General features: G+C 36.0%; 1 protein-coding gene and 2 non-coding genes across 5 annotated transcripts; 1 reads left to right on the top strand and 2 right to left on the bottom strand.

The window, feature by feature from the left end:
- Positions 1-796: 796 nt before the first annotated feature.
- On the top strand, positions 797-4,850 carry LOC124640998. Of its 3 annotated transcripts, XM_047179003.1 has the most exons (6): positions 797-956; positions 1,056-1,319; positions 1,730-1,825; positions 1,911-3,029; positions 3,570-3,942; positions 4,084-4,850. In XM_047179003.1, the coding sequence occupies exons 1-6, from the start codon at positions 908-910 to the stop codon at positions 4,826-4,828; spliced, it is 2,646 nt and encodes an 881-aa protein (XP_047034959.1). In that variant the 5' UTR covers positions 797-907; the 3' UTR covers positions 4,829-4,850. The 3 variants fall into 3 exon arrangements, with proteins under 3 accessions (XP_047034959.1, XP_047034961.1, XP_047034960.1); XM_047179005.1 differs by lacking the exons at positions 3,570-3,942; positions 4,084-4,850 and having other exon boundaries at positions 1,730-1,821; positions 1,911-2,053; XM_047179004.1 differs by lacking the exons at positions 797-956; positions 1,056-1,319 and having other exon boundaries at positions 1,650-1,821.
- A 4,363-nt stretch (positions 4,851-9,213) lies between these two features.
- On the bottom strand, positions 9,214-9,285 carry Trnaa-ugc. Its single transcript has one exon. It is a non-coding gene; the product is annotated as a tRNA-Ala (tRNA).
- A 585-nt stretch (positions 9,286-9,870) lies between these two features.
- Positions 9,871-9,942, bottom strand: Trnaa-ugc. The gene has a single exon. It is a non-coding gene; the product is annotated as a tRNA-Ala (tRNA).
- Positions 9,943-14,123: the final 4,181 nt, after the last annotated feature.

The raw sequence follows: 14,123 nt of genomic DNA, 5'->3' as shown, positions 1-14,123 counted from the left end.
ATATTTCTAAAATAATCATACAAAAATTTATGAATGCGAGTAATTAAAAAATAAAGAAATTTTATTTAAGTCTATAGCATAGATAATACACTAATACGTCTATAGTACTCTATGAGACTGTCGATGACAGATTTTTCAAACTTGACCGTTTTTTTTCTGTTTCGCTGTTTTCGTTGCTGTGTTGTGTTGATGTTAAAGTGCTTTTGGATGAGAAAATTGGACGACTTGGCTTTCTTCCTACGGATTCTGAGATCCCAGCATACCTGTTACTACTTGGCTTTGAATTTGGACACCGATTATTCCATTCGCGAGACCTTGGCAAGATATCCGGACTACTGGCGGCTCACGATTGTGTTTTGATAATTGGTGCCTGTTGATCATCTGGTTTAATGGTACGTTCACACGCGCGCGTTCAAATCGACATTCAACGGGCACAGTCACATTCACGAGCGTGTAAACGGTACGCCCGAGCCCGTGAACGCGCCCGTGCCCGTGAATGCCGCGAATCGGTCGAGTGTCGGTTTTTTGGCAAAGTTCAAAGGATGAATGTGCGGGCGCCCGGCGACTGTTTACACGCGCGCGGGCAGTCAGTCTCTCCTGCGCTTTCGTGACGATTAAACGTTCTAAGAAAGTCGCTACAATCGGAGATTACAACATGGCGGAATGGTTAACGTCGTTCATCATTTTGATTCTTTTTCCAATAAAAATAAGTTAAGCCAAAGGCTATGACAGCAACAACACCGAGATCCTCGCGGCTCGCCATTCTTGCACTGACTGACACGACGGCGCGCGTGTGAACAGCTTGAATGTACGCCTGCCCGCGACGGGCTGCACGCCGCGCAGCACGCCAGGCAGCCCGCCGGGCTGCGCAGCGCGCGTGTGAACGTAGCATAAGATATTTATCATCATGCCTGACAAATCTCGTTTGGTGTGCTACTTCGGGTGCATCAATGATGGTAAGTATCATGGTTGATCCACATTTTTTTAAAGTAATCGAATGTCGTTATAAGTAGAAATATAAATAATAATTTTGATCATAACTTAATTTTTTATAGGACCGCTGCATCATTTCCCCAATCCAAAAGGCCAGAGTGTGGCTATTATTGAGAGATTTGCTCAGTGGAAGGCTATATTGGATACGGCGACTCAGGAGAGGGGAGATAAATATATTTATAATCATATACTACTGTGTAATGAACACTTTTTGGAATGTTATCGACTGCCCAGCCGTCGCCTTACAAATAACGCTGTACCTACAATAAACTTATTCAAGGTTGACAGAAATCAACACTTCACAGCTGACATACCTGGACCTACTGGTTAGTAAATTGTGTTATAGTTTTAAGAGTGTCTTTAAACCAAATCAGTTATTTAATTCCCACCTATATTTTTTTATATGTATATGGAGAAAAACCAAAGAATATTATGTGTCTCCTGAGATCAAAAGAGTGGTACTTGGAAAACAAAATGATGAGCGGAGATGCCACAACATAAAATCTCCTAAGAAAGTAGCACCGCCCAAGTGCGGGTGTTCGAGGGACGATCTTTCCATCCTCCATGGTCTAGTATGGGATAGAATACAAAGATGCTACAAAAGAAATACTCTGGTTCTACCTATACATGCTACAAATGCAATTATTGCCATAAGTTAGCACTCGTCAATGCACCAATATAATGTTCAATTCACTAAGTATGATGATTAATAAAGTAATCAATATAACATTTTCAGAACAACAACGGCCGACATTGGCACCTGCTGTCTTTTCACTACCCTCTACATCGGGTCTACAACCATCAACCTCTCAAATGCCTGCACAGCTTGTTGGTGAATAAACATACTTCTTTGTGATTGTTTTTTCTATTTTATATTTTTGTAAATTATTTCTTTGAAACTATATTTTTTATTTCAGGTTCAAATCGGAAAACTCGTCCGGGCAAAAGCAATTCAAACAAATCAATATATAAACTGCAATTACAATTAGAGAAACTAAGACAAAAATGTAAAAATAGCAAACAACAATTACGAGCCGCAAAAAAAATTTCAATGAACAAGGCATTCCTCTCTACAATAGAAAAGTTACCAGAGGAAATAAAAATTTTTACAAAATTACAATTAAAATATAATGCTAAACCAAGGGGGAGACGATTTTCCAATGAGGAAAAAATAATGGCACTTACCATTCTAAAACAAAGCCCCAAGGCTTATAGCCTTTTACAAAAAATGTTTGTGCTGCCTTCTAAGCGTTGTTTGCAGAGCCTATTAAGCGCATTCACTTTGGAACCTGGCATAAATAAAAATATAATAAATGATTTAAAAAAAATGGCCAGCAGATTGCCTAATGAAAAAAAGCTGGTGAACTTACTGTTCGACGAGGTGTCCTTGGCCGCTGGAGTAGAATTTAAAGCCACAACTGGCAAAATTATTGGATTTGAAGATTTTGGTGACTATAGAAATAAGACACTCGCTGACCATGCACTTGTCTTCATGATCAAAGGAATTAAGAGCAAATCTAAGCAGCCCATTTGCTTTACATTCTGCAAAGGCACTACAAAAGCGAATGATTTAAAAAATATAATTACAAGAGTAATAAAAGAAATAAATTCAACTGGTTTAAAAGTAATTGCTACAATTTGTGACCAAGCCGCTACTAACGTAAGAGTGGTGCGGCAATTACTCGCTGAAACCAGAGAAAAATACTTGAGGAAAGGCATGGAGTATTACTCCAAAGCATTTGAAATTGAAAATTCAAAGATATTTCCTCTATTTGATACGCCACATTTGCTCAAGGGAGTCAGAAATAATTTGTTAGAAAAAAATGCTCAGTTTACTCAGAATGGGGAAACAAAAAAGGCTAAATGGGAACACATAGAAATGTTGTTAGAATTAGATGAGGGGGATGATGAAATAAGACTTGTCAATAAATTAACAGAAAAACATGTTATCAAGAACAAAATCCCAAAGATGAAGGTCAAATACGCAGCCCAAGTCTTCAGCCAGAGAGTGTCTAGCGCCCTACGATTTTCATCAAGTAAGTATGTTAATAGTATGCATATAAGACTTTCTTTAATCATAAACTCAAATAATGTATATTTTGTTTGTTACTAGCGACCCGTCCCCACCTCAGATAAGGTGATTATAAATTCGAAATCGTTATGTTATCACACCAAAAACGGCGAAATCAATTTGATTGATGACTAGTTTATAGACTGAGATATGATACTTTTTACCCGGGTACTGGAAGAAATTCCCTTGGGCCGTGAAGCAAAGCTAGTAAACAATAAATTTACATTATTTGATAAATACAATTTGTTGTCACAAATTTATATTTGTTTCTGCCCATGGTTTCATTTGTGTCCCGGGAGAGCTACTTCTGTCCCCTGAATAAAAAGTGTCTATCTCCAATCCCTCTCTGTGCCTAATTTCATCTCGATTGGTTCAGCCTGTAAAGTGTGATTACGTAACACACAGATAAAATTACTTTCACATTTCTAATATAATTAGGGATGAAAGATTGTCTAAAAGTTTTCATCGATTATGCTACTAGTAATCTATTCACTCTTTGTTTCAGAACACAATATACTTCCTACAGAAGGCCAAGAAACTGCAGAGTTCCTTTTAATTTTCGACAAGTTATTTGATTCATTTAATGGTCATTCTTATGAAGGATCACCTAAGAAATATAAGCAATGCTTGACAAATTATTCACCCCATTTCCAACTGTGGAATGAAATGTTGCCGATTTTAGAATCAATTAAATTTGAATCAGTAGTTAGAAAAAATAATTCTGTGTTGATTAAACATGAATCAGTTCCGTCTGTTAAAAATTGGATCCACAATATACATACATTTAAGGAAATGTGGCAATATTTAAATAAAAGTTTTAAAATCAATAATGTTATCACCCGAAATTTCAATCAAGACCCTCTGGAAAATTTCTTTAGGGCTTATTTTTCAATCGCCAGATAACTTTTATCTGAAGAATATGTTTGACGATTTGACAGCTTTTGTATGGAAAATATGTCAACCCGCCATATTTATTCCTCAGATAGAAGTTAACTGAGGATTGAAAAATCAGCCCTTAGTAGTATAAGGAGTAATGGTGTGCGTAATGTGAATCCAAATTGTAATCAATTTACCAATGCATACAAAACTTTACTGATTAATAATTTTAATTCTGTGCATTCTGTTGGAGCTAATTGTGAAGATGATTCTAATAAATCATTTCAATCAATTATAAATCTGCTTGATGATAAATCTGATGATTCGAATAATGATGATTTTGCATGTGACATTAATCCTTTATTAAATGTAATGAATGAAATTAAAATTGACGATTCTTTAATTCATATTGAGTCAAAAAAATATGTCACAGGATATATGATTAAAAAAATTAAATCTAAAATATTTAAAAACTGTGGTGTTTGCATGCGTGATTTTTGTAGATCTGAAGTTGATTTGCAATCATTCAATTATGAAGTTGATTATACTAAAAAATCTTTATTTCATCCCAGCGACAAATTTAATCATTTAATGACAGATATTTATCACACAATTGTTGCATGTTTACGTGATTGCCCAGAATCAAATTTATTGAATAAAAAAATCAAATATATGATTAATTGTGCATGTGATTATAACGTTATAACTTGTAAGCGACATAAAAAAGCACTAATTGAGTTTATTAATGATTTATCAATTAAGTTGATTATACACAGTTGGTGTACAGGGGTGAATAGGATTTTAAATGGAAAAATTTCAAAATTTGATAAGAATGACCATATCAAACAGCAAGCACTTGAATATTATAAAAAAAGACTAAATAAATAAATAAATAACGAAATATACATAACCAGTGTTATTATTTTTATTATAAAACATTTTTTTACTAAATTATCCATTATCTTAAGATTGTTAGATGATTGAAATAAATTGAATTCTAATTTTGGTATTTATTTATAAAATTTTGAATTTGATTAGAATATTTAAATTCAATCATCTTAACAATGTTAAAATATCAATAGTACTATAGAATGGGCACCACCTATCGGATTTTTTTGGTACTAAAGCTACTGCCGCGCCCTCTGGTGATCACGGTCAAAATCTTTATTTTTGTACCACGAGTTGCGTATCTATTACAGTATTATAGTGTATAATCTATGCACGTGATCCTACGATATGTAAATATATCGCGTTTGTGTCCTGTCCATGTTTGTATGTGCACACGATGAGGCCCAAATTTTTCTATTACTGCGATAATTTTGTTTGCGGTCATGCCACTCTTGTTTGTAAAGTGATATTCAGCTGATAGCCTAGTGCGACTGCTGAGCATGGGGTTTCAGGCTTGATTCCCGGGTCGGGCAGAAATCGGTTTGTGGGTCTTAAAAACTTCACAAAGCAGGATTTTGCTGGTAGTTTTATGCTAGGAACTATTATGTCATTTAGATTGGACATGACGACTTTTATTCTAAACGTTTTTGAGTAGAAGTATATTCAGTTTACAATTAGGTTCCTGCCTAAGTCAGATAGGTGCTTATCGTTAGAAACCTGTATGAAAGGACAATGCCGGATTTTGTATGGACCCTGTCCCCACCCACCAACAGACTTGAAACTAGTGTCATCGGAAGCGCATCCTTCGATAGATCATGATTATCAAAACTATTTACTCCAAATGTATGGGGTTTTGGAAATACACGACATTTTAATATCCTTAATAATCAATAAACGTCAAGTTTGTTAACCAATTACTCGGAGTTGCGTGGACCGATTTTGATTATTTTTGTTTTAATGCAAAGAAGGTGTCTCAACGTTAGTCCGATATCATTTTCATCGGGATCTTTTTAGCAACTTTTGAGTTATCACCGGTTAGAATGATAATTGGTTTAATGATTTTGTATGGACCTTTACTGACTCCAACAGAGTTGAACCTAGTGTCATCAGAAGCGCCTTATCCGATAGATATTTTTTTACTGTGACAACATACTCTACCTAAATGTTTGGGGTTTAATGAATTATTTTTTATTTTTGAATTATTCAAATCTCATAATTGTTTTTTTTTTTTAATATGAACGTTTACTAGTCATTGGATACATGAAGTGGGCTGCCGTTGTAAGACGACTAAAAAGTCACGGTGTATACCTACTAACCTAACCTAACGTTACGTTAATTGTGGATACTAAAATGTCGAATATTTCCAAAACCCCATACATTTGGCGTAAATCGTTATGATAGTCATGATCTATCAAAGGAGGCGCTTCCGATGACACTAGTTTCAAGTCTGTTGGTGGTGGTGAAGGTGTCCTCACGACATCCTACATTGCCTCTTCAAACCGATTATTTTAACCGATGATAACTAAAAAACTGCTTAAAAGATCTTGATGAAAATTACATTAGACTAACTTTGAGATAGATTCTTTAAAATAAAAACATCAAAATCGGTCCACCCAACTCTGAGTAATTGGTTAACAAACTTGAAGTTAATTGATTATTAAGGATACTAAATTGTCTTATAGTTCCTAATCCCTATACTTTTGGAATATGTCTCCATAATAAGAAATGATCTATTAAATGAGGCGCATCCAATGACACTACTTTCAAGTCTGTTGGTGGGTGGGGACGTTTTTAGGCATTGTCCTTTTGTAAGAAACAACATCTATGATCTCTAGGTTTAATATAAGGTCCTATTTGAAAAATGTAGCCATTGGGTAACATCCACACAGCTATCCTACCCAGTTGCCCAGCTAAGACATTCAAAGAGTAGATACGTAGGTAGACAACCAAAACACGATTCAACTTCCTACGTACCACACAGGACCTCCAACGAGGATATTTCCACAACTAATCCAGGTTCGTATTGATACATAAATTCATCTTGTCATTATCGTGAATAACGGATTGGGCCGTGCCCCACGAGCTTGACCTCAGTTGACATAATGATTTACAGAAACAAAACTATCGGCCGCAAACGTGAGCGCCGCTGCAATGCAAATTTAAATGTTCTAGTGTTTTTTTATTGTTATTCCGGTATTAGGATGTGGAGCAAGGACCTTATGGCAATGCGGGAATTGACCGTTTGTGCTGTCTGTAAATTGAAGATTTTTGAAAGAAGGAAATGGGCTGAGACTTTTGGCTAGTAGATAAAGTTGTATCAGACCGACACAGGGCTGATTTTTCAAACATCAATTAACTTCTGTCTGAGGAATAAATATGGCGGTTTGACATATTTTCCATACAAAATCTGTCAAAACGTCAAACATATTCCTCAGATAAAAGTTATCTGGCGATTGAAAAATCAGCCCACAGGCAAATTGCCTAATTGTGCTACTATGATTAATTTCTATAGGCTCTAATCTGGGAGCGTTAAAGTTTGCTGTCTTAGCATGTTTGCGTGTTAATTTTCATAAGGAACTAGGCAGTGTTTTCTGCATTTATTTTAATCCTTGTATAAACAATTGTAAAATGCATTACAGTTACAATCTAAATCATGCAATACCCGTTTCTGGGCCAAGCCATTCGTCTTAGGTCCACATTTACATATAAAACATTCCAATATATCAATTCGGCCTCGAAATGCAATTTGTGAATGGAGGCCATAAATAACTATTTTCTATTTGACACATGGCGACCCTTCGTTTAAGCTGGCAATGCCGTGGTCTGTTTTCCCGCCATTATTTGACAGATGCGTTTCCTTTGGTTGGTAACTGTAAAGGATTTTTCAAGCGGCTTCGAAATCAAATCAAGCGTGAAATTCAATTGGACGCCCATAAATATTGTCGTTTTGAAAAATGTTACGGTAGCGGGGTTTTTAGTTTTTTTATTGTGACATATTTTCGGGTTTCAGGAATACTTATGTTTTTTATTGCATTGCCACTGAGAAGATTCGTTGGAGACATTTTTTAAAAATAGGGAGATATTCTTGTAACTTCAGCAAATCAAATCTTTCAGGGAAATCTAACTATCCTCCCGTAGAAATATTTAGTTAACCTCGTAACACCTAGATATTGCTACCTAAACCAAGTCTACCTCACGAAAAACATCTAAAAACCATAAACAACACAGGTAACTTAAAAACATTGCGTTTTTTTCATCAAAATGGGCGCAATCTCTCACAGGATTGACAGCGATAGATCGTCGCAGCAAGACTTTATATCCAGTGGCGGCGTTTGTATAAAACATTCAGGTTAATGTGGGCTCGCGAAGCATGGCGCACTTAGTGGGATGTATAGCCCAGTGCTACTGATCTATCGGCTAATCAGAGAATTGCCAGCCAATGTGCTGTAAATACGGATGGAATTACCAAATGGTGGTTAGAGATTGTAATTGTTACAAATATGTGTGATTTGGTATTTTATTGTTGCAAAGTAGGTAGAGTTTTTTTCTAACATTAAAGATTTAATTATTATTTTTTTAATCGGTATACAGTCTAGGCAGTAAAGTACCGTAAATTACCAGTTGAAGCATAGTAAATTAAATGTAAATAATATACAATTTGTAATTAAAAGGGAACGCGAGAGAATTTTTCTCAATTCCGCCGCGATCCAATAAAGAAATGCAAATTAGGTGCGGCCAAGAGTTACTGCTGTATAGGGATGTTACTCACGATAATGTCTTTGTCGATATTCTACTTCATAAAATAAAAGGAAGCAAATACATGTAGCTATGTATTTGTTTCTGTAAAGTAAGTGTTCAGGTACCCCTTTGCTCGTAACTATCTCCGCTTATTGTTCGATCACCATTATCATTCAAAATGATACTTTAGAAATAAAACAATTAAAACAAAATGAAGCATAAATAGGATTAAAAAACTTGTAATTTTATTTCCTTATAACTTTATTTCCAAATACCCACTTTACACACTAAAACAAACAACACAGGTAACTATCGATGTTTACAAGAACATCACTATCCGAGCCCCTAGTGTCGATTGTAAAAAAGTTTTTACAGCTAATTCGGGGTGCTTCCAACACTAATTCCGCGCTTTACGGCCACGCACCGACATTGTCAATCTATCCACAAATGTACGCCATCTTTGTTTTACTGTCAAACTGTTTATTGCTTTTGATTAGCCTTTTATTTCCTTGCAAGATTTGTTTTAAAGTTAATCGAGGGACGAGGCTATTTTATTTGTTGTTTTATATGGTAAAGTTAAATTATTACAAGAAAAAAAAGTAAATAGTGAGTGTTAATTTTTAGTAGTGGTGGACAAAAATGTGATTTGGAGATGCCGGGGATCAAACCCGGGGCCTTTCACATGCAAAGCGAACGCTCTACCACTGAGCTACATCCCCAGTTATGGTTACTAAAATTAAAGCCTATTGCTAGACATGAGTTACATGAGTAACATTTGTGTAAATACCTACCTTATCTAATTTCTATAAAAATATACCGTGCCAAATTTGTTTTATATTGATTGATTCATTAAAGCATGGTAGTAAAGTACTGTGGCTTCAAACGTGAAATTGTTCCTCTTTATGCCTTTTATGCACTAAATGCATCCAATATGAACATCTACCTTCCGATTGATGCTTTAAAATGTATGATCCTACCTTATGGTATTATTAGGGAGATATATAATAATAATAATAGCCTGTCCTTTTCATACAAGTGTCATCATCTACCTAGCCTTTTGGCTTACAATACTCTTACCTGATGCAGCTGTGTACCAGTGTTTTACAAGGAGCGAATGTCTATCGGACGGACCTCCTCAACCCAGTTACCCGGGCAACCTAATACCCCTGTTCATGTTCAAGTATATTTATCGTAATTCGTAGAAAAGGCACACAGGATGCGAAAATGTCTTAACTCACTTAACCTTTGAAATCTGCAATTAATTTTTAGCTAATTAATCTAAAAACAGTTGCAATAAATTGGTTTGGAGATGCCGGGGATCGAACCCGGGGCCTTTCACATGCAAAGCGAACGCTCTACCACTGAGCTACATCCCCTTGTGCTCAAACTACAAAATGCTGTAACTCATAGAATTTCACATATGTTAAGCAAAAGCAAACAATTTAACTAAGTATACTCATTGCTCATAGTTCGTTAATGAACATATTCATGACATGCTATTCAACAACCACATGTTTTCGATGAATTACATAATCTATCGATTGTATTTGATAAGGCCTTTCAATGTTACGGTAAAAGCCTGAAATGCGCTACTCTTAGGTTAAGCCGGCTACACCTAGGAGTTAAGGAAGCGTGTGTAATTCCTTGTATACCTACTTCCTACAGAGGAACTACTGCGTCTAAGTGCAGTCGCTATGATGCAGGCTATACAGTTTTCACCAAAGATAAGAATACCTAAGTATATAACTATTAACTAAGTTAATCCGCATATGGTCGGTTACACAGGCGCACTTCGGGCTGTAACAGCAACACAATATAACTTACAAAATTATTAAAGTTTGAAAACTGCAACACTTTACATCTCCATTTTTTATTTTAGATTTTTTCTCTAAAAGTCATTGACCTCACAGAAACAGGCGCCTATTTAATAAGCGCAAAACACATTTAATATAAGAAATTTCCATAAGATCGTCTCGCTATCTAGTGCAGGGTTAAATCCCTCATTGTGGCGTGTAGATATTTTTATGGCGAAGCAAGAATGCCATGAGCGTCACCCTTGACGGGTTTATGATTTACTATGGTTTTGCCAGATAATTATGGCTTAATATAAGTTGTTATATAGCGTAGTTATAGATGTTGGGGGGCTGTTTGGTAGGTGTGAAGAATTTTTGTGGTAACTATTTTGCTTTATGGGTGATTAAAAGGGGTTATCGTAGATCGAATGGTTTGCAACCTCTTTCAAAAGAGTGGGGTGAAATCTGAAAAACTATCGTTGAGAATATATAAAAATCTTCCTTAACTTCCGTACAGTTTTTGCCATGGCAATCGCGTATGAAATGGTCGTATAAAAATCTGGATGTGTTAGTGTTTGAGCTCTTAAATTGGCTTCATTTCGTATGAATTATTGATTTATTTTAGAGGCTCTTAAGTAGATATAACTTCAGCGTGGATTGATCATAGCAGCCACATAAGCCGATCGGTAAAAGTTAAGTTATGCATGTTCATATGCAGGGATCTTGTTTTTGGATGGGTAACTGACCATAAATAATACAGAAAATCTTTCAATCTACGACCTCATATATTGGCTAAACAAAAGATATTTCAAACCTTAATCTACTAAAACTTCATAACCAACCAAGTTAATATTTCTCAATCTCCCAAAATAATATCAAAGACGCTTCTAAATCTCGCTCGTACATATACCTACCAAGCTATATGTACACCCTGTAATTCAGCGCGAGCCGCGCACGTAGGCGCACGTGACCGGCATACTGCACAACTTGCGTTGATCACTGTACCCCCTACATATTGAACGGAAGCTAAGGTTTTCGGAGCTGATCTTAATATTGTGATGTGGAAGAATATTAATGTTGATCCTGTGAGGAGATTAGGAGACAGGAAATGTGTATATCATGGTTGTTTTTGAGAAATCAGTTTACAGACTTTCAGGCTACTTTACTGCCTGAAATCATCAAACTCGTAGAACCTCTAGACTCCGAATTCGAGTCTGTGTTAAGGGTCATCGGGTTTTTCAAAAAGATCTTTCAAAATGCCAACATTGAGCCTTAACTTATGGCTAAATTATGATAGGATAATCCCATAATTCTTAAATAATTTAAACATATTTAATTGTTTAATGTGCATATAGCTACCTTCCATTCTTCTATGTAAGTGACTACATATTTGCATACTTCTGGCTAACTTAGGTTCGTACACACTAGTTAAGTATTGTAACGCCAAAAATAATATTTTTTACATCTACAAACTATCATACAGCAAAAGTTCCAAACCATCAACAATTGATTCACCCATTTTACTCCACAGCAAAGCAAAATTTCATCAGGAAAACTCCGAAATAGGCAAAAACATATTATTTTCGTGTAAAGTGAACGCGCAGGGCCGTATAGATGGCGCCACGTAGCAACTACGTGACTCGAATGTTGCCAGTAGGCGCGGTGATTAGTAATGAAAAACTTTCTGACGAAGAAAGCTGGGTTTTATATGGCGTTTATTATAAAATGACTATTTTTATAACAGTATTAATGGGGTATTAGGTAAGTTGTTTAAAAGGTATGGTAATTGCGTTGGTTGGTACGGGGGTACTTTAAATATTCTCGTTAGTTTTTATAAAAAATAGCTATGACATTTTTGCGACTTATCTAGAAGCTAACTTACACCTCGGAGAAAAGAAACAAATGTTATTAAAATCTATTTCTATCTACTCTTTATATATTAGACGTACTTTTAAAATGAATGAGGAAGAATTAATCTCTGTTTTGAAAAAAAACCCTGCATAGATTTACGAGTAAGTATTATATTAAAAAACAAAAGGGGGTTTGGTTGGCCTTCTCTCTGTCCCACATCGGGGCTAAGGCCACTTCTCTCGGAGAAGTAGAGAGCATTAATCACCACGCTTGCTCAATGCGGGTTGGTGATTTCAGACGTATGTCCAGGTTTCCTCAACGATGTTTTCCTTCACCGTCAATCGATGGTGTCTAAGATAACCTTAGAAAGTACATATGATATGGAGCATATCACATTGGTACTTGCGCAGACTCGATCCCGGGACTTAGGTCTCGGGAATCGGACTTATAAGAAACAAGCCACCACGACTCTGATTGAGGGCTACAAATAAGGGTTTACCTTAGAATTTGGGGTCTTTATATAAATACTGTAGGGGTAGGTTTAACAAGTTTTTTTGACAACAAAACAAGTATTAAGTGCAGGTCTTTCCTGAACTTGTATTACCATCTATATAGGTACCTATTTATCATAGACTGATATTTTTACGGAAAAGGGGTAGTTTTTGTAAGGATTGTAAGATGGTAGGTATTAACTGATCTTGCTGTGTATTCATTTTCTTTCGTGGGATTGTAAAGTACCTTATTAGTAGTACATTGTGGTATTTCGGTAGTTACAATAAAAGACAACTTAGATAGCCTGACTTTTCGGCGAATTCCCATAGCCTTTTCTACTAAGTCTAGAACACAAACATATTCAGAAAGCCATTAATTTCCCATAAATTATACTGTATCCAGTATAAACAAGCAGTAGGTCGGTTTTGTATGCTCAGACAAGTTTATGGGGTCTACGCGATACTTCAACGGACATAAACCGTCGGCCGTCGTCCGGGAACGCTCCGGGATCGATCCGGCTACGTGACGGGACGGAGACGTGGTGTTACGGGTGTAACGTACCTACGTAGTTAGGCTTATTTCGGTTGTGTTGGATTTTTGGATGTAAGAGTGTGTACAATAAGCTATGATGTAGTTGTGAATGTTTAAATTGATGTTTATCGTCGCAATTTTTTTAGGGTTCCGTAGCCAAAATGGCAAAAACGGAACCCTTATAGTTTCGTCATGTCCGTCTGTCCGTCTGTCCGTCTGTCCGTCTGTCACAGCCGATTTACTCGGAAACTATAAGTACTACAGTGATGAAATTTGATGGGAATATGTGTTGTATGAACCGCTACAAAAATATGACACTAAATAGTAAAAAAAAGAATTGGGGGTGGGGCCCCCCATACATGTAACTGAGGGATGAAATTTTTTTTTTCGATGTACATACCCGTGTGGGGTATCAATGGAAAGGTCTTTTAAAATGATATAAAGTTTTCTAAAAAACATTTTTCTTAAAGTGAACGGTTTTTGAGATATCAGCTCTCAAAGTCGTAAAAAGTATGTCCCCCCCCCTCTATTTTTATAACTACGGGGTATAAAATTCTAAAAAAAATAGAGGTGATGCATGCTAATTAACTCTTTCAACGATTTTTGGTTTGATCAAAGTATCTCTTATAGTTTTTGAGATAGGTTGATTTAACTGTAATTTACGGAACCCTTCGTGCACGAGTCCGACTCGCACTTGGCCGGTTTTTTTTACTATAAACTTATCAGTCTCTTGGAATAATCATGCAACCTGACTTAGGTACTTTTATACTTTATACCCTGCTAAATTCCTAGCTTTATATTCGCAGCTGGCATAGAATCATAGTATATAAATGGGGTTATGAACCCGTTATAAAACTTACGAAAACCCATAAAAATTACAAAATTTTCCC

This window comes from Helicoverpa zea, chromosome 21 (assembly GCF_022581195.2).
Source record: "Helicoverpa zea isolate HzStark_Cry1AcR chromosome 21, ilHelZeax1.1, whole genome shotgun sequence".
In the NCBI taxonomy this organism is placed as follows: Eukaryota; Metazoa; Arthropoda; class Insecta; order Lepidoptera; family Noctuidae; genus Helicoverpa; species Helicoverpa zea.
Note: the sequence above shows the minus strand (reverse complement) of the source record. Positions and strands in the feature narration are given on the sequence as shown.

Coding starts and splice junctions, on each gene's coding strand:
- LOC124640998 (XM_047179003.1), top strand. CDS start 908: ATGCCTGACAAATCTCGTTTGGTGTGCTACTTCGGGTGCATCAATGAT. Junction 1,320..1,729: donor TGACATACCTGGACCTACTG/GTTAGTAAATTG, acceptor TAACATTTTCAG/AACAACAACGGCCGACATTG. Junction 3,943..4,083: donor CCTCTGGAAAATTTCTTTAG/GGCTTATTTTTC, acceptor ATCAGCCCTTAG/TAGTATAAGGAGTAATGGTG.